This window comes from Lonchura striata, chromosome 2 (genome assembly GCF_050655825.1).
Source record: "Lonchura striata isolate lonStrDom1 chromosome 2, ASM5065582v1, whole genome shotgun sequence".
Taxonomy (NCBI): domain Eukaryota; kingdom Metazoa; phylum Chordata; class Aves; order Passeriformes; family Estrildidae; genus Lonchura; species Lonchura striata.
In genome coordinates this window covers 7,736,095-7,756,977 of record NC_140704.1, presented here as the reverse complement: position 1 = coordinate 7,756,977, position 20,883 = coordinate 7,736,095, and the positions used below count along the sequence as shown (strand labels likewise).

General features: G+C 40.5%; 1 protein-coding gene across 6 annotated transcripts in view; it reads right to left on the bottom strand.

Moving 5' to 3' along the window:
* DPP6 (dipeptidyl peptidase like 6) overlaps window positions 1–20,883 on the bottom strand; it is a 548,806-nt gene that overhangs the window by 156,551 nt on the left and 371,372 nt on the right. For all 6 annotated transcript variants that reach the window (XM_031503790.3, XM_031503789.3, XM_021543891.4 and 3 more), the window contains exons 2-3: window positions 10,869–10,983; window positions 3,242–3,340 (exon numbers count right to left, since the gene is read on the bottom strand). In XM_031503790.3, the coding sequence (XP_031359650.1) occupies window positions 3,242–3,340; window positions 10,869–10,983 (214 nt within the window). The remainder of the gene's footprint in view (window positions 1–3,241; window positions 3,341–10,868; window positions 10,984–20,883) is intronic.

Here is a 20,883-nt window from a genome sequence, read left to right as displayed (position 1 = left end):
GCACACCATGGTCCTGGCTCTCACTGAGTGGCAGGTTTCCAAATAACTGAGACATTTCTGAAAATGCCATTTGAAGCCTCTTGCTAATTTACTCATTATTCCTCTTCTCATAAGAATAAATATTGTATTTCCAGTATTACAGATGAAGTGAGTAGGCAGGGACCTTAGAGAGAAGGGCTTGATTTTCACATTTTTTTAAGTTCCTGTGACCCTCAGGATGTCCTTTTCTGTCCTGTACCTCAGTGCTCCTCCCTGCTTGAGCTCTTCATTTATATTGTGCTCTTCATTTTAACCTTTATCCTTCCTATTTGGCTACAATCACTCTGCAAGGATTGCCTCCCCAGGTCTGGCCAGTGTCTAGCCCAAGGAAAATTCTCTCCTAATTAAAATCTCCAGTCACTTACCTACAGCCCAAAACCCTGACAAGACCCACTGCTAGGTACACTGTCTTGCAAGATGCTTACAGCAAGTTGTAAAAGCATCCTGTAAAGAGTAAGCACTGACACGTTGCACCCAATCCATTGCAATAACCTCTGTCAGGATATTAAAGGCTGCTCTGATGTTTTTCTAACTAAAACAGCATCCAAGTGCTCTCAAAGTGGGAAAAATCTATTTGCCATTTAAGTACAGAGACAGAAGATTAGCATAAGCCCCTACAAGTGGCACATACAGTTCAGTCTCCACTGCTTTCTTTAACATGATGCTCCCTCCCCATGAGGAAGGAGCACTCCCAGGATGTGGGATCAGACTCACAGCAGGCAGGAATCACTGCAGCTCAAAAGGGCCACAAAACCAGAATGCATGACTCAACTGCCTTCTCAGGCCAGGCTTAAATAATGACTATGAGTTATTGTTTATAGAAGAAATCAGATGACCGAGCTGCTCTTCAGCACAAAATGGCAACAAATTTCTTTATCCCATTTTCTGCCGAACATGACAAGAACTTTGCACCATCCCATTGAGCCTTTCAGAAACCTGAGCTAAACTGCTGTGTGAGAGAAATTGCAGGAAAAGCCCAGTAATTGTGAAGCCTAATTACAAGGTAATGTGGTGCTCATGAGCAGAACTGCTAAACAATTAGGAACTAGGCTAACGAGTAGAGTAAGCCACCTGTCAGCTGGGAAAGGGCTGAAGAAAGGCTGGCACAGGACTATGGAAATGATATGAAAACAAGGAAATGTTCAAATACTACATTTAAGATACACAATATGAAAAGAGCCACTGATTGGAGCTCACATGCTTGTTAAGTATATGGACAATATAATTGTAGTTGTACAGGAAAGGGAAGTTCAGCACAGAGTGTGAGATGTGGAGTGATGAGAACAGTGCAGGAGGTGTGGGATGAATGGGGCTGGAACACACAGAGCTCAGATTATTTCTACTTGGACTGCTGCATAGGGGGGTGACAATTCATCAACGGCAGAACCCCAATTTTCCTGTACTTCACTGCTTTACACCTACTATAGTATAACATATATGCTATGCTGTCCTAAAAAATAAAACCCTCACAGTAAATTCAGCATTTACTCACACCACAGGGAAAACTTAACCAAAAGCAGTCAGTGGAAGTGGATTTAGAAATAAACCCTGGAGCAGTTCATTCTAGTCACAGAATCAAAGAATGGCCTGGGTTAGAAGAGATCTAAAGATCATCCAGTTTCAATCCCCTGCCATGGGCAGGGACACCTTCCACTATCCCATTTGACAGATGCTAATTAAAAAAAGTATTCTTTCTTCTCCCTAAACCAGTGGATAAAAATGCAAACTGAAATAGTAAAACATTCCAATTTGCAACTTTGTGCAAGTAAATTTAATTGCAATTCCATTAAAATAAATGCAGATATATTTACAAATGAGCCACAAGTTGTGATAGGAAGCTGAGACAAAGCTTGCAGTCTTTACACTGAAAGTGTATTTATGTCAGCCTTGAGACTGGTTCTTTTCTTTTTTCTTTAAACTAAATAGAATAGAATGACACAAAGCTATTGATTAGAAATATATTATTTTTCCACATGCCCATTGAGAATAAAGAAAATCCTAAAACATGAGCTCAATTGCATCAGTTTCATGGAACTTTCAGCATGAACTGCAATGCAGCTAATATTTCCATTACCACCATTCCCATGGAGAACACAGCCTGGAAAAGAGCTCCTGCACTCTGGCAGGTGTGTTTGTGAAGGTGTTTATTGTCTGCAACAGCTTTCCCCTCTGCTTGAGTGGGTGGCAGCACTTGCAGTTGGGGAATGTGTTAATTCAGCACTACCCTTAACACTCTCTCTTTTCATTACAAGTATTAAAATTGTTCCCAATGGGTACAGCAGACGAGGGAAACTAAACAGAGGAAGGACTTGATCCAGTTCCCCATTAAATTCAAAAGAAAAGCTAATAACTTCCATGATAATAAGAGCTGGACTAGAACTCAAATGAGCAGCACACCACAAATCATTTATTCACAACAAAGCTTGTTCTGACTGCTGCAATTTCCGGTGAGAACTGGAATCTACATTCCCCAAAAGTAGCTCCACTCCAGCAAATGCAACATGAATTAATTCAAGTATTATTTGGTTTTCCCTGACTGGCAAATGTAAGGCAGCAGAGGATAAAAAGAGAACATGGCTTGTGTGCAAGCCCCAGCCCAACTGCTGCTGGAGCACTGTTTGCCTGGATTTTAGCATTGCTTCACCTCTCTGCCAGGAAAAAAACAAAACAAAACAAAACAAAACAAAACAAAACAAAACAAAACAAAACAAAACAAAACAAAAACAAAACCAAACAGATTTGATGAGAGAATATAAACCTCCAGTTTTGTTTATGGCAAAATAATCACTGATGGTGCTCCAGCCACTTCTTCCAACCATGTGTTACATCACTTACTAAATTTTGGATGCTCTTGGAGAAAAAGGCTGTAGTTTTTCATGCCTATCTATGAGCTCACTGGGCAGCCCTAGATAAAAAGTCAGAGCAGTGGTGTTTGCATATTCTAGGAGGAAAACTGGAATAGGAATTTGAAGGTTGAAAAGAGGATTTTGAGGGCATGATTCAGGGCAAACAGCTCTCACTGCTGGAGCTAGGAGTTGGTCAAGATGATCTCCAGTGCAGAGGTCCCTTCCAACCCCAACCCCTTCATCTGGTAATTTCAGGAGCAGCATAAAAAACTGGAGGAATTAAGAAAGACATTAAAAAAAAATATCCAGAGAGCAAGGAAGCAAAGCAAAGATACTACAAAGTGCTCAAAACTCACCAGTTATCCATTTAGCCTCTGGGTCATGAATCTTAAAATCATCACTGAAGAGATCTTCCACTGTTATCTTCTTCTTCTGAGACAAGCTGTTATCTTCGACTGTAAAACATTCAAAAATAAACTACCATTAATTTAGCTTTGAAATGTGCCTGAAAGCACAGAAACTGTGAATAGTGACATGTCATAGCTCATTTGGAAACTGTCCACATTAAGCTTTGTGTCACACACAAATCCCTTCCCACTGTCAGTGCTGTTAAAGGAGCACCTAATGGTCCACTAACAACCCTCCTTGCTGTATATGCCTGGTCTTAACAGTTACAAAAAAACCAAGAAATGGCCTGAAACACACTTTTTCAGACATAATATGATAAAAAAATAATCTATGTCATGCAATAGGTGTCATAGTGATATATAATGCTTACTTTTTGACAGCTAAACCCTAAAATATTTCTGAAATTATGAACTACATTTTGAAAAGTATTTAAAATGGCCCATTTTTTACAGCTTGCATTTTTATTTCCTTAAAAATTTTACCATAAAACTATAGTTGGAAAATCATACAGATTACTCCAGGAATTCACCAAAGATTTTTCATGGGAATCAGACATTTGCTTGCAGAAATATTTCTGAAAACTCTATGAGACATAACCCTTAATCCTTAGGTATTGCATAGCTGGCCCATAATAATTTTAATTTTTAGTGAAAAGATATACAGTTTCATTTGTAAGCATGGCAATAACAAAGCTGAAAGTCTTAGAGAAAAACTAACAAATTTGAAAACCCAACAATTCTGATTAATATGTTCCCTCTTTCCTTTTCTCCCATCAACTGTAATATTTTTTGTTTTGACAAGCAGTCACCCTCTATGAATAATTTGTTGTCAACATTCAATTTTTGGCTGAAATAATGTTTTCATAGAAACTTTTCAGTCAGCTTTAAATATATTTGCTCATTTAAAGAAAAGAGGAGGCCACATTCTGAGTATTTCCACAGCAGGAATGTGTTTCAGCATCTTTCCTCATGACAGTACCCTCATGCCTGAGGTTTATTGGCAACCTTTAATATTGTTTAGTTCTAAACTTACACTGAACACTTATTATTAGGAAAGTGGAATAAGACCCTGAAGGCACTTATTTGTGGGAAAAAAAGTTTGTGCTGTACTAAATTGAAGCCCCTGAGCTACCTGAGATGACAGAAATATACATGTGAACAGTGTTTTGTTCCACTAAAAGGTGTTTCAGAACAAACTTTCACTTTTACTAAATTAAATTATATTCTTCACTGCTCATATTTTTACCCAGTCTGGTTGAGACCTCAATCATGCTGTTCACTGTGCCTTGCAAATTCCAGAACCCGTTCATACAAGTCCTCAGCCAAATCCCTCTGTGTGACAGTGCTATGCCAAGTTATTCTGCATAACTTTATCTATTAAAATGGAAAATATAGGTGACAAGGACCCCAGGAAATAGTTCCAATTAATTTCACTGTGGTGCAAGTCCCCAGAACTGGATACCCAGGGAGGTCAGGTGGGGCAGGAGCCCAGGCACAGCTCTGGGTTTGTGCCTGTCCCAGGAGATGCTTCCCAAATGCCCTCTGGAGGAGCACAGGCAGCCCCTTCCCCCCATGAGGGCAGAAGGACAGGCACAATCAAACCTCTGTGCTGCAGATTTGGGAAGAAACAGGGTGGGAAGCCCTTCCTACTCCTCCTTTTTGTGCAGGATGGGGACAGCCAAAGTTTGGGAGCTGCACCATCTCTGTTCCTCCACAGCACTCAGCTCCTTCTGAGGGACAGGAGGAACAGAGAGAGGCAACACCTGGACTTTGCACATTTTGGAGCCTCTCTGAGGGATAATATTAATAAATGACAAATAAACTAAATAATAAATCCATCAATGAATTTTAGTCATAGAAAAAATAAAAAGAGGTTTACTGGCCTCTCCTCTAACAGACAGGTAGGTCAGAGGGCTTATTAAGAGCATCTGCTCCATTCCTCTGGCCCTGATGGAGACATTTATGGAGGAAGAAATGCAATTGTGGGATCTCAGGCAACCCACTGTCCTGAGCAGCAGATTCTAAGTGTGTCTCAGGGTGTCTCAGGCAGCTGGTGGACAGAAAAGGTGTGTGCCAGGGTGTGCTGTCCACACCCAGCTGCAGAGACCTGGAGGTCTCTTTGGGCTTGTGGAAGGACAGGACTAAGCATGTGCCACTGTTTTTGTTTTACATTCAAATCCCCCAGCCCAGCAGACCCAGATGGCAGCACAGCAGCCAGGCAAGGGGCATAGGGACTTGGGATCTGAGTGCCAAGTGACAAACCAATATCCAAATTGCACAGCTACGTGCTGAGAGAACCAAGTAGAAGCTGTGTCCATATTGGTTTGGATTCAATGTTAGAGGCATGGCAGGAACCCTGTGTGTCATTATTGGACATGAAATGAGTGCACAGAAACTTGGTAAGTTTAAAAGAGAAAAAGACCAAATTTTATTTCTGACCTCACAATATATAGAATTCCAAAAGTGACAGTGGATTGGAGGATGTAATTGCCACCTCTCCAACCACACTGGTCAAACCAATAGTCCATCAATTCTCTCCTCCCACAAAGAAGAATGCAAAACAATCATTATTTACATGAACAGTTTGTGAGAACTCCAGTCAAAATATATAAACATCAGAAGGCACCGAAAACATTTTAAAGAACTTTAAAACTTTCAAAAGAACTATAAAAGAAAATGTAACACTTTTAAAAATCAGGGCAACACCAGTGTTTGGGTTCATCTGCATGCTCTTTATCCTTGCACCCAAACAAGCCTGGGCTGGACTGACATCCCATGGCTCTCCAGAACAAAGATCCTCCACCAATCCAAAAAAATCCAGCAAAAAGGAGCAAGGAGCTGACCTCACTGCCTGTTTTGCTTCTTCTCTTTCAAGCTTTTTCTCAACTCCAGCCATGCTCAGAGGCTGTTTGACAGGTCAGAAGGCTGCAGCCACCTTTGGGTGCCCACCTGTCTTTCCATCACACCTGGTGTTCAGCCAGATGCTCTCCTCACACCTCCTGGCCTGTTGTGCATTGCATGACAGTGAAAGTGCCTCCATCTCCCTGTGGCCAGCACACCAGGAGCTCCAGCCCCACCTCAGCATACCTGCTTGGTCCCTGGGCAGACCCAACCTCTCTTTTCCCCCAGATGACCTCTCTGTACCCAAAAAAGGAGCGGCCAGAAAAGGCAAACCTTACTCCCTTCTGTAAAATCCCACCTGTTTGTTGTAATGGTGTAAAATACACATTTATATATAACTATAGTTAATAAACTGCTCTCCTGCACAGCTGGTCAAAGGACAGTGCCTTACTCTGAGTATCACAAGAGCTACAAAGCTTTCTAGGCAATGCCTGTGACTGTCAGACAGCATGCTGTGGGTTAATGCTATGCAGTGACTAGCTCAGTAACACTTCTGAGAAATAGTTCTTATGGATTTTTCAAAAATTTTAATATGGATTAGGGTGTACTTTCTTTTTTTTCAACTAAAAGGTCAGATTTGAAAGGAGCAAATATGATGTATATCTCCAGAAAGCTTTAAATATCAAGGACAGATGTATGAGAAATCAGCCTCTTCCTATGCACAATGTCTAATGGAATTTGGACCTTATTTTACTCAAAATTTCTGTAGGGCTGGGTCCTCTTCTCGGCTTTGCTCTGTGTGTGTGAGTGTGCATGGGCAGATTTCTGGAAAGTTCTGTATGTCTTTATATAAATACACAAGCAATGGAATGGGACCTGCAGAGGTGCCACATGCTGTGACAAATGAGGAGCTGCCAGGTAGGAAAGCCTCAGGACAGCACTGTCATCATTTGTACAAATAGTTTCACATTTTTCAAAGGTGGGTGAAGTGGCAGGACTCACACACCATGAAATTGGAGAAGCTCAGCATAGGCAATGGTGTAGGTGTGGTGTCCTATAGTGTAATTAAATGTAAACTTCCACCAATTACTGCTTCTTTTGAGAATGCTGTTCTAGAACATCAATGGATACACAAATCATACAAATGTTGAGATGTTTTCAGGATTTTATAAAATAAGACATAAGCATTAGCTAGTAATAGAGCACTGCCACTGTAATTAAAGCAAAGTCCACTGCTCCCAATTTTTGGGCTAATCTTGGAGCACGGTGAGTGACCTGCCCCTGAGAAATCCAGACCAGTAGGGATTTCAGCCCTTCTGAATCCAGAGTTAAAACATTTACAGGTTTGGGCTGATTTGAAAAATAATCTGGAAGAGACATAAAAATTCTAATTTCCCCCAATTATTAAATACTTTAGTCATATGTGTCCTACTAAGCAAATCTTGCTAAGCACTTTCTGTTCTTGATTTTAGAGGAGACTACCTTGAGAGATTACCCAAGGTCTCCCAGTATTTGACCAAGTTATTCCAGGTAAACTCTTTTCTTTGTCTGAGCATGGACTATATGCCTGCATGCTGCACTCTACCCCTTATATGTCCAAAGTTACACTGGAATTAGGCACTGAATTATATTCAGCACTGGTTAAAGCATCTCTGTATTTCATGCCTTGGTACTGCACTGCAAACTGGCCTTCAAACCAGCACCAAAATACTGAGAGAAAAATGGTTTCTCAGACAGGAAGAGATAGACTGAGATAAACAGGGAAAGGGGGAAACAGGGAAAAGTAGGTAGGTAGTAGTTACAGAGGGAAAATGCAAAAGGTTATTTGTTCTGGTGTGACAGCATCAGGCTTGACTTCAACAATATCATTGGAAGGAGGAATTAAAAACATTTGAATATCCTCTGATACTTTGCCCAAGCCATGCCAGCCTGCATCACCCCCTTTGAGGCTTTTGCAGTGAAGAGGGGCTTTTGTTTGGTTGTTTTGCTTATTTATTGATGTCACTCATACTTGGCAGCTCCCCTGAACATCCACAAAACTTCTCCACCTCCTTCCTTCACTGCGTTCCTGACCCTTCCTCACCTCTTGTTCACATATCCATCACTTAATTTTCAGTTTGACTACCAAAAGATAAACATTTCTTCTTCCAGAGAACTATTTTATGGCAGAGAAATGCAGACTCTGCCTCTCCTTTTGGACAGGCTCCTCCACCTTCCCCACTCCTACCTCGTTGGGACATGCTATGCCCAGCTGGGATTAGCAATGTGATAATTTTACATTTGTCAAACCAGTCTCAGAGTCCCACTTAGCCCAAGAAATGAGCCTCCCCTTCCCTTCTGCCATTGCCCAACCTCATAACAGGTTCCAGGGCCAGTGACTTAGGAGAAGATTGAACTCAGCTGCTGCCAAGCCACAGCAGCAACCTCAGCTCTGTAATTTACCCTTGGTATAGTCTCACCATGAAGAACTTTGGATCCATAATAAAAACAGGAGCAGTACTGAGCTCACAGTTTTTGCATGTGCATGTAAACACAATTCTGAAACATCAACAGGAAAAAAAAAACACAAAAACAAAACAAAAACCAAGCCCAGCTTACCAGCAGATAAGATAATAAGAAATCTCAAAAAACATGAGTAGAAATTTCAGCATAGAAAATGACTTTGCATATTCCTGTTTTAAGCACAGAGATCCTCTCAATATTATTACCTGGAGATGTTGCTGGGTACATAATAAAAACTGTGTGATTTATAAGTGTGCATGTGTGTGCACACACACCCCAAAGGGAGAATGTCTCTGTGCATACATATAAAATACATATATAAAAAATACACTTCTGAATTTTATTTATAACTGAATATGAGTATTTCAAGAAGGAGAAGAAGGAGGCCCCTGGAAACTACAGGCCTGTTAATGACATTTCAGTGCCTGGAAAAGTTATGGAGATTATTCTGGGAGGTATTGAAAAAAAGCTAAAAGAGAATTCAGTCTTTGGTCACAGCCAGCAAAGCCTCATGAGGGCAGAGCCCCAGAGTCCCCTTAGGGTGATTATCAAACCTGATTTCATATCATGACAGGATAACCCACATTGTTGATCAAGAGAAGCCAGTGGGTTTAAGGAATTTGGATTTTGATGGAAGTGACATCCCTGGTCCCATCCAGGCAGTTGTTTAACTTCAAGAGAACTTGTTGAGGCTACAGGTGTGGATTTTATAACTAAGGCTTTCCTGTACATCTTTGAAAATCTGTGCTTCTGTAAATCTGCAGGCAACATTTGCATCCCTAACAAGTTGTGCCTGATGTGAGTGTAGTCCACACACCATTTCCTAAAACATCTCAGAGATGAGCAGCACTGTCCAAAGATGTTGAATCTGAACACCGGCAAAATTAATGTAATAAATAGTCTTTAATGAAATGTAACCTTAATTAGTTTAATTACATAATTATGCTGGTATGACCACATGGAACTTAAATTTGCATTGAAAACTTCAGGATAACATGAAACAAACTGAATATGGCATGACAATAAATAACTGAAAAAATAATGTACTGATTGCTTCACTCATTTTCAGATTAGCTCAATGCACTCCTGTATTTCTTGGTTTGTCTCCAGTTCTTTGCACAGCAGGACTGTGGGGTAAGAATTTTGTCAGGGAAGATGGCCTAGACCTGCTGGACTGCAGGGAAATTTTTGCCCCACAGCTTCTGTCTCATTTTTCCACTTCACTACTCTGTGCTCTTCCACGTCCTGAGGTTTTATTTCTCTCTTGCCTCCATTCTGCTCCTCAGCTCTGTGCTCTCTCTCCTGTTGCTCCCTAGAGTCTACCACTCACATGTATTCATCCAAGAAGGAGTCCCTGTTCTTCTCCACTATATCCCTAAGCAAGGGACTTTTGCCTCCCCCTGTGTTTTGTAGCTCCTCACCCTTTCTAACACTGAATTCTTTTTCCTATGTCTCATCTCTCATTTTGTTTGTCTTTTCATATTCAGTTCACAATCTTGTCAGTGCTGCAAAAGCACTTTATTTCTACTCCCTAAGTAGGCATGGAAATTTTCAGAGCTGTATAAATGCATAATAATCAATAATCATAATGACACCACATTAAAATTCAAGCCTGCAGCCTCAGAGAAGTAATTTACAGAGGTTACATGCACAGAACTTTGCTGAAACTTGGTAAGGGGATTAACTAAAAGAATTCTTTATTGGGAAGTTACTAATTATTTGCTGTGGATAAGTACAATCTGGTATATCATTATCTGAAATTGCTCTGTAAACACTGTGGTCTGAGCTAAAAATCAATCCAACTGAACGGGATGGGATTTAGGTGCCAAGGCATCTAATGACATTTTCAGTGGTCCAGGATATGACACACAACTGTCAACTTCTGCTGCATGTGGACATGAATTTCAGGAGTTCCTGTGCCCTCACTGACTGCCCCATGTGTGTTCCTCTCCTGCCCTGGCACATCTAAAATGACATTCCCCATCCATGTTAGGGCAATCAAATTGCAGGCTTGTGCCCTCAGGTCAGCAGCCTTGATTTCTGAACTGAAATGTAAAACTCTAAAACAATCTCCCTGAGAATAGCCTTGAACTCAGCATCACACTGAGATAAAGAGAGGAAGGAGGATTCCTTTGATGTCGACTTTGTAGGTTAGTTTGTAATCCCTTTTCTCTTGGAAGGGTAAAATTATAAAAGAAAACCAGACTGGAAGTGAGTTAAAGGTTATAAATACCTGGTGTCAGGAGTATGACAGAGGTGACAATCAGCGAGCAGATAACGAGAATAACAAGTAAGGCAATTGCAATTCCTTTCCAGTTTCTTTGAGGAGGATTACTGCCCACCAGCTCCTAGAAACACCAAAAGAAGATGAACATTTAGAAAAGGGCACTTAGACAAGGAAACAAGCACAGAATCCAGACAGCAATGCATGTCTGCAGATCTACACCTTGTGACCACGGTGGGTGACACCCTCGAGCCAAATACAGTTCAGGCTGTTACAATTAACGGTGGCATTAATTGAATTCATCCCAAATAATTATACAGCAAATAAATATAATGCACCCACAGGTGGCTCAGCAGTGGAGCCCACACTCCTCATTACCTCCTGGCACACGAGGAGCAGCCCCCATCCCAGCACTCATCCAAACTCACTCATCAACGCCCATTTCCTACCAACCCTCATTAAGTCTGGGAATGAAGAGCTTTACAGTAACCTTCAAGAGACTTTCATAATAAGATGTCAGAGAAGCATACAGGAAGATAAATAATTCACAGGGGCATGCATAGAGATAAAAATCAATAAGGATATCCCCCTGGTGAACTTTCTTGCCTTCCCAGAAAACATGACATCTCCTCAGGGCATCCTGCGTGCACTCCTGGGTTGGGAGGTCTGAGGAATTGAAGACAGGCTTCTTGTCTAGCATATACATTAAATTTAATCACATCCTTAAAACTTCAGAACAAAAGCTCCATCACCTCTCACTGATTAGCTCTGACTGCACTGTGGTTGCACCATATGTTCTGCCTCCAATGTATACAGCAGCCCTGTTCTCAGGACTGAGGTTTTATGAAGTGCTGTGCTTGCATTCGCAAGATCTTAAAAATTTATTGCACTTTCATGTCTTTTGCTGGATTCCTCTTAGCATTTTGCACTATATGTGGTTTCATGCATGCATTGAAGCACCCACAGGAACTGTATGAAATATTAGTGCACTCTGCTTTTCTGGGAGGCTGAATTAACTCAAGGGATCTAGTCACAGAGTCAGGACAACTCTGGATGCTCCTCCTTGTGAAACTCATATATTTAGGTTTTTTTGCCTCATTTCTTTTATTATGAGGGATGGTGTGTCTAAAACAGAGCTGCTGGTACTTCTTTAAAAGACTAATTTCTTTCCATTTTAAATTTTTTATGAAAACAAAAAGCTTTCAAGTAGACTAAGTTCTTCTGTTATTCAGGGTTTGCTTTACTTCTACTTCTTACACACAGCAACAAGACTGGAAGAGAGAAGTCAGGCAAACCTCACAGTTTTGTTTTCAGAAGATGCTGGGAAATATTTTTCAACCTTTCCCTAGAATTCATTTTACAGAAAAAGATAATGTCTAGACTCACTTTCTATATGTTTGGGGATCTAGCCACTACAAAAGCTATAAATTTGCAATGGAAAGACAAGTTTGAGGCATTAAACACCTGACGCACTCCATCATCTACTCTAATTCAGGAAAAGACACGAGGCTTCTCTATGGCCAAGAGGGGCAGAGGTGATCACAATCTCCCTCTTTGTCTTCCCCTTGTTTGCACTTGGCTTTCTATTTGAAATGAAAAATAATTAGAAGGAACAAATTTATAGTTTACTATCATTACTGGAGAAAAATTTGAAAAGTAGGTCAGGAGCTTTGAGAAATTTTGGCAACAAGTAAGAAGAATAAATATTTCCATTCCTACAGATTCTTTACCCTAAATATGAAGACAAATGTTAATTGATTTAGTTTTGTAATGCCATTTTTAGGAACCTGTTATAGTCTCCAATTTTCAGGTGATGCAAAAAGGCACAAAAGACAGTCTGTGGCTTTCCAAGAAAAGGAAATTTATAAATAACCCATGGAAATAATGCAGGGCTTCTTAGTAGATGGCAGAAATATTCTTTCTTTCACATCAGGGTACAGGGGGGGTCTAGATAGAAATGGGAGAACTGTGGAGAAGCAGGTGAAAAACCCAGCCAAGCCCTCAGAGTGTCTTGGGGCAGAATAAAACACTGACAGTGTTACAGAACTGATGGCAACAGTCACAGTCTTGAAAATAGTCTAACATTGTCACCACAAATGATCAGAAGTTTTAAAATTGAACAAGAAATTAGCTCATGGACTTTAATAAAAGCTACAGACGCAGATGTAGTTCAAGAGTTTTATAACACCTTGCATTAACTGTGATTTTCCCATCCATGAGTCCCACTGTGATAGAAACACACACATTCTTGAGCGTTCAGGACAGCTGTACTTGCACTGAATCCATTATCAAGTCAATCCCATTAATTCTCCAGGCATTCATCAATATTTGAGCAAAATATCAACCAAAAAAAAAAAAAAAGACTGCGAATTTCTACTGTATTAAGAGGAAAAAAACTATTCATAAGCAAAATACTGGGGTTTAATACACTGTGAAGAAGTGGAAAAGAACATTTTCACTTTCTTTTCAAAATTCCATTAGGAAATTTCCCCTGGTAAAAAGCAAGGAGAGATAAATGACTTTTCAAAGAAAGACAAACAGCTTTATTCAGCACAGGTTTGGAAAGCTGCTCTTTTGTTCTCAGCCATTTGAAGTCTCTTTTGATAGAATCACTTACAGCAAAACTGCAGACACATCATACCATATTCATGATAGCATGGCCACCTCAGATTATTCCTGTCTGTATTTCTGTTAATTCCAGAGGGATGCTGCTGTGTCACTGTGACCATCTTTTACCTCCAGGGGATTACAACTCCACCAGCCTGTGATACTCCCTGCTCTTCCCAGCAAACCCTCACCCTTCACTGGGATTTCCCAGCAGCAGGCAGCACTGCACTTGGGACTGAAGCCAGGAAGGTGTTTAATCCAGGGGCAGGTACTGATTCGAGCACATAAATGATGTTGTTGAAGAGGCAGCTCAAAGGGTGCATTTCCAGCACAGAGCTCAGAGCTGGGACTTGCCTGTTCCTGAAAGACCCAGCTTGCAGAGATAAACATGGAGATGTAAATTGGCCAGCAAGCAGATGCCTTTGTGTTAATCCTAAAGATAGCAAATTTGGGTTTTATACTGAAATCCGAGCATATGACACGAAGGGAAATAAACCAAGCACATATGGTTTCTGCTCTGATGAAAAGAACATGAAAGAAAACACTGAATTCACTCATCAGTAGGAACCACCTCCTCTCTGCCTCACAGGAAACACTAACACATCCTCCTGACCTCTGCAAGCAAGCTAAAGCCCTTCAGCCTGGTTTTCTCCTTCTTTTCCTTTGCTGCTTGTTTTTCACCTCCTTCTTCCTATTACGTGAACACTAAATTCAATTTGGATTTGGAAAGTAAACCAGATGTTTCCACAGGTTTTTACAGAAGCACGCTTCATTGATGCTGCATATTAAAAACTGCAAATGCTATCACTTACATATTCATTTGTGATTGAAAAACCTTGCTAGCCACCTGTGAAGTTGATTTTGGAGCCATTAATCTAGACATCTACAGCATTTTAAAACTCTAAAATACAGATCCACGGTGACATATTTTCCTGCCTGTGAAAGAATCACTGTGTTGACATGTTATGGATGAAGGCTGGATGTGCTCCAACCCAGGATGCTGTCAACAAAATTATTTCTGGCATGTTTATTTGAAACCTGCCAAAAGCCTGCCAGCACAGTGGTCATATTACAACAATAAAATAGCTTCTTAAAACAACTCATCAAGCACAACTTCTTTTTTCTTTTTTAAATAACCATGTCTATGTGGCTGAAGGACAATGTAGATATCACTTGTGAAGTATAGGTATTATTAAATAAAACTAACACATCCTGGACCAAAATCTTTGAAGTATCAGCAGTGAGATAGTCATGGTTGGCCTCAGTCTTTTTCAACACAGAGCTGACACTTTCATGCAACAATGATAAATCCCAGTTGTGTTATATGAAATATATTCCAGATACAAGTGCTGGATTTAGAGGTTCCTTGCAGAAGCAGGTGACACTAGGCCATGGACACTGAGCTCTGGACTGTTACACTAGTTGAAATCTGAAGCAAAAGACAATAGAAAATCCAATAATTTAATGCTATGAAATAAAAGCAGGTGCAAGATGTTTTGTTGGCGTCAGAGGTAGCACGATGGGGATTTATAATTTTGTAATTATAATAATTATTAGTAATTTTATAGGTTCCATACTTGCTACTCTTTCAGCCTCTGTTTCTTGCTTCTTTTTGATTTATTTATAATTTTTGACCTCAAATATTACACTTATAAACACAGGAAAGAAATATTCTTCTTAATAAGCTTGTTAACACTGATAATTGAAAAATGTATATTACACCTTTCACTCATGCCACCTGGCTCTGAATTAGGACTTCTGCCTGATGAAATGTGGGTCAGTGTGATGTCTCTGACAACTCAGCTTACCAAGTCCAGAACATGGCACAGAATAAGGAATGGGAACACAACAGTGTCCCCATACCCCATTTTTGTCCAAGACAAAAAACTCCTATGAAGTTCAGTGGAAAAATAATCTTATTGTTAATTAGTTCTTTATAATACAAAATTGCAGCAAATTATTCCTGCTGAATAGTACAACAAATGAGCCGAGGAGTGGGTAACCCATACAGTTATTAGATTATTAACCTTATGTTGCAAAAATGAAACACTAATTGCAATGATAATGGCAGTAAACGAAATGAATTGCAGTGGTTACAGCAGGAGGTTCACTGAGACTCCTGGTTATTCTGCTGATTGATACTGCATTACTGTCTCATCACAATCCTCCTGCCTGGATCCTTCTCTGCTCCCCTACCTTAAACCTAGGATGGAGGTTCTTCCAGGCAGGAATAATTTTTGATACCCCGCTTGGCACAGAAGGAACCTCAGTCACTACAGAATTTAGGAAGTATCATAACACAGATAAACAACAATAAGCATGTAACTGCATCATTCTCACCTCTGAAGTCAAGCTGAGTTACTCTTGCTTGGGGATATTTTATTTATTTTCTTTCCTTTCCTTCTCCTCCCTACTTGCCTCCCTCCCCTCTGCTGCTGCAGACCACCCTGGGCTGGAGTGAGATGCAGAATAACAACCAGTGGATGCAAAATAACAACCAGTGGATGCAGAATAACAACCAGTTTCCAGACAGACACAGAGCCTGAGCCCAAGGCTACAGAAACTCAGTTGTTCAGGTGCTAAAGGTGACACTTCACAGTGAGAGGAATAAAAACTTGCTCTGTTTTTACAAATGAGGCATGGCATGTATGTGGGCTTTCCTGCAAAACCCCAACAGAAATAAGAGGGATAAAACCATCTGCCTGTTGTGGTGATGAAAGACAACTGTTATGTTTTTCTTCATCTTCTGTTGATGCTTTTACTAATAGGGAGCAATGATTTAAGTAACAGTGAACATCTTTGCTGCCTACTCCCCAGCACTGTGAGACAAACCTTTTACCCTGCACACAGTGCAGCACATTCTCCTGCCCTGCATTTCTGGGAGGCTCTTTTATGAATGCCCTAAAGCCATTCTCTTTGGTTCCATCTCCTCCCACCATTATCTGCAAAGTGCACACAGGCAAATGTTCAGAGGCTGGGCACTAATGGTGTGTTTGAAAGTGAGTGAGGAAAAGACTGTACCTGTAACATTCAGCTCCACATAAATTTAAACCTTGCATGTTTTATGCTTTGGTAGAACTTTCAGTCTTACATATTTCTATTACAAAGCCAGTAGGAGAAAATGAATGCCATCTGCATCCCACACACCTCAGTGTAGCTTTAACAGATGACAAGTCTTCCATAGTTTAGAGCAGAAGGTACCAGATCCTCAGTTAGCATTGACTGACACAGATCATTGGCTCCACTGGAGCTAAGCCAGTCTGTCAGCTACAAATGAAACCCTGTTCTGTTGCTAAGTTAAAAGAAAAATAAATCTGTAAAATGATTTAAATACGGTAATATCTGGAATTCCTAGCTCTTTTGGATTGCAGAAATGGATATTAGATAACTTCCCATCTTCTTTACAGGCATTATGATGAAATGGTTTTGGATCACCTCCAGACCTTGCAGTACTAAAAGATTAATTTAGCTTCTCTGTGTTTTGAACTGGCATTTCACATGACTTTTGTACACAAGTAGAGTTACCACACTTCAACACCCTCCTGTGCCCTTACAGTGTATTTAAAATAAGCACCACTGCAATTTGAAACATTCCCAAATTATTCCTAGTGCTTCAGGACAGAGTGACTCCATGGAACTTTCAAAATAAATGAGAACCTTGGAACATGGACTCTGAAATCCTACCAGAAACCAGTTCTCAAGGTTACAAAATACAAGCTGCAAACGCCATCTGAACCTGTTGCAGGATGAGTGTTTCCAGCCAAAGGTACAGTCATATTCTGACCATGGCCAGGAGAAAGGAGATGGCAATGCTGTACATGTGTGACTACAGATACTTTTAGCCAAGAACTGTGTTGGCCTTGATTTAAAGTAATTTTATTAATCTCCTTCACTTCCCCCCATTAGTTTGGTTCATTCTGGTGCTGTAACCCAGATGTTTTTATAGCACCTGGCACAGTGGGACTGTAAATCCTCTCAGGGGTCCTTAGCTGCTACTGTAATTCAAATCATAATTAAAGACCCATTCCCAGTACTGACAGAGCCCATAAAATCAACAGCATTTCTTTGATTTTATTTCAGTCTTTGATATAAGCACACACATTAACCTGCAAATCATCTCCTGCAGAGCAATATCTGCCACGCCACCAGGAAAGCTTGGTTTGATACTTAGGATTTTATGTGTGTTCACCAAATCCATGAACAATGCTCTCACGGCCTGACTCCCTCCAACCCCAGCCACATGAACCCTGAGACAGCTCACACCCGTGCAGAAAGCATCTGCAAACAGTGCTGCTGCCAAGCCATGCCAGGGTGGCATCTCCCTGCTCTGTTTCTTGAAGAATTATGATCTCAAGAAACACAAAAATAAGGTTTCCTGAAGATTTGAGAGCTTGGCAAAACAACCTCTCAGCATTTTTGTCTCCTCTAATTCTAACAAAAAGGCACTCTGCTCTACATTTGTAAAAAGGCAATTGCAATTTTTCGTTAAACTGTATTTCAGTAAAAAAAAAAAAAAATCATTCAATTTATCACTCTGAACACCAAGAAAGAATTTGTGATAAGGGAAATAGTGAGGTGTTTAATCCCCTTAGGTAGAAAGACAGGATTAAACATTTTGTTCAATGTAGCATTTTATAAATTCCTAAGCTTTTCTATTATTTAGTTTACAAATAATTTGTTTCTAAGTGGTACAGGAAAGAAAACATGAGGCAAACAAAGTTTCCTTCTGAAATAGTTTGCCTGGGAGCAATGGGAGGAAGAGCTATGAAGTCAACCAAGGTTTGAGGTCACTGTGCTGCAGAGACAGTGGGAAGAGGAATATGAAATCCATATGTAGAGCGGAGAGGGGGGAGAAAATGGATTTTACACAACTTATTTTCAAGGACTAATCATTTACAGTTTTGAAAAAGACAAATATTGTCATGCATGGATGTTTCAAAGGCAATACAATTGCATAATTCATCATTGTACTAATATTTATATGAAAATGATACTTATAATTTTACCTTTAAGGGATAATTTTCCCTTTAATTTTCTGTTGTTTCTCAGATCAAGTCATTTTTTACTAAGTAGGTCTCTAATGTTGCAGTATTTAGCCAAAATTTGAAATAAAGTTATGGAAAGAATATTATTCTCTGATAAGAATTTTAACTGAGTCAAATAATGGAAAAAGAACATGTAAGTGTGAGCCTGCACTTTACACAATTCTTTTAGATGAGAAGACAGTAGAAGCTGTGAGAGCAGGACCCAGAGTGGAGGCTCTTCTCTCCCAGCTAAGTGGCTTTCTCAGAGTGTTTGTTTAATCTCTGTCCCCTTCATCTCCTCTCCTGAAAATTTCATTCCTGGTTTCACAAGTGAATACAAACCAGCAAATGAAGTCCCCCAAAAACTGTTCTCTTATCCCAAGGGTGATTGGACTGTGCCCTCCTCTCCCCCAAAAGCCAAACCCTCCAATATGGGAGTACAGCACAATCCTCCCACCACTTCTTTAGCAAAACAGTCCCTGGCCCCCTCCAACCTGCTCTGCAGCATTCCTGGGACAGCCCTGCTATAAGGGGCCAAAACCACGCCTGGGAGCACACAAACACCACCAATCATCACCTGTGCTGTGTCCCTTCCACCCCTCTGGCTTACCTCAGAACAGGAATGCAACCCTAAACTCCATAAATATCTCAAACCCTTAGCATTAGTCCCCAACTCCCCCCAGTTGTGTAATTCTTACAGTTAAGGAAAATCTCCTTGGGCCTATGCTGTTACTCACACAGAAGTAAAGAGAAAGAGACACAACAGCAAAAGAACAGATTTTTTAATATATTTTATAATGCTGACTATTTCAGCAGCAACCTGAGCTGACATCCATGGACATCACTTGAGTGATGAGGCAGGAGGCAGAGTGCACAGGCTGTGAAACTGTCCTCAGAGTAGCTGGGAGACATCTCACTTCTCCCAATGGGATTTGCTTCGGCATTTCTCAGATATTCTTGAACCAGAAACCACTTCATGGATATCCTGATTTAATGTTCATAAATTTGTTTTGTTTTTTTTTTTTTAAGTCCTAATTTCCCCAGGCCCTTGTCCAGCACTATCTTAGGACAACTGTGGTTTTGAAGAATTACTGCTCTTTGAAGGGTGCTGAGGCTCTTGGCATGAAATGCCAGCAGCTGGCTCAGCACTGATGCTGCTGTCAGGAAAAGCGACCCCAAGGTCTCCAATGGTTTGTGAGTCTTATGCTTGGTCTGTTTTAATTGATTTGTGTTTTTGCTAGGGTTCTCACAGCACATTACAAGGCTTTGCAAAGTCATTTGTTCTAATTTTCAAAACTTTCTGGTTGACAGGAAACGCAACCAACAAACGTTGAGTCATTTTTCCTCAGCAAAGCAAGATGCCAAATTTCCCAAACTGAGTTCTGTTAACTGTGGCACGACACCACAGCAGCGTGACTCCTTGTATGGAAAGAACACTTTTGTTGCTCATTTTTCATTTGAAGGTGTTATCCTTAATTCAACACAATTCTGAGATTCAGAAAGTAAATTACAGAACTAAATGGAAACATCCACATTCCCACTCAAAACAGAAATTAAATAAAAAGAAGCAAAACTGATTGAGACACAAATGACAGTTTTCTTTCCCACTTGGTCTTCTATAATTTTATGAGAGTCACCACCACCAGGGCCACCAGCAGAAAAGCCACTGCATTATCATGATCATTTCTAATCTCCCTGAACAGTTCATGTTACAATTTCAGAAGCACTGACAAAAAAATCTCTTATTCTGAGTCATGAAGGTGGTTTATTCAAAAATGCAGGGATATATAAACAGGCTGTAGGATTTGAAAAGAGAAAAATCCCTCATGAAGATTCAATGATTTATGTGTGACAGCTTCGTTGCATCCCATGGGAAAATGGCCCACAGATGGTAAGGAAAAAGGTATCCAAGAAAAGTTTCTTTTCCACACCTCACCAACCTGTTATTCTCACAAGAAGCAGGGTTTGGTCTCTGAAATTGAAAAGTTTATCAAACCCAGCAGGCAGAGCCACGGCCACATTTCCCTACAGAGATCAGCAGAGCCTGGGATCAATTTGTGACCTAAACACATGATAAAGGTTCTCTGTCTTCACCTCCCTGTCCATCTCACTCATTTTGCAGGACTTAAAGACATCCTGGACTTGTGATGCTGCAATGAGCCTCCCAGCACAGACCTCCCTACCGAGCACCCAGTCTGAGCCCTCTGCTGGGTGCTGCAAAGAGCACATGGCACCCCGAAATGTGAGCTGCCAGGATTCAGGCACAAGGACACTCCTGAGGACCTCTGCCTTGGTGCCTCTCTTCACCTCAAGTTAAAAGATAAAACTCCTCCACAACTAATAAAAGAGTTCAGAAGTGACCAGCCATGAAGCAGAGACAGTAAATGACAGGA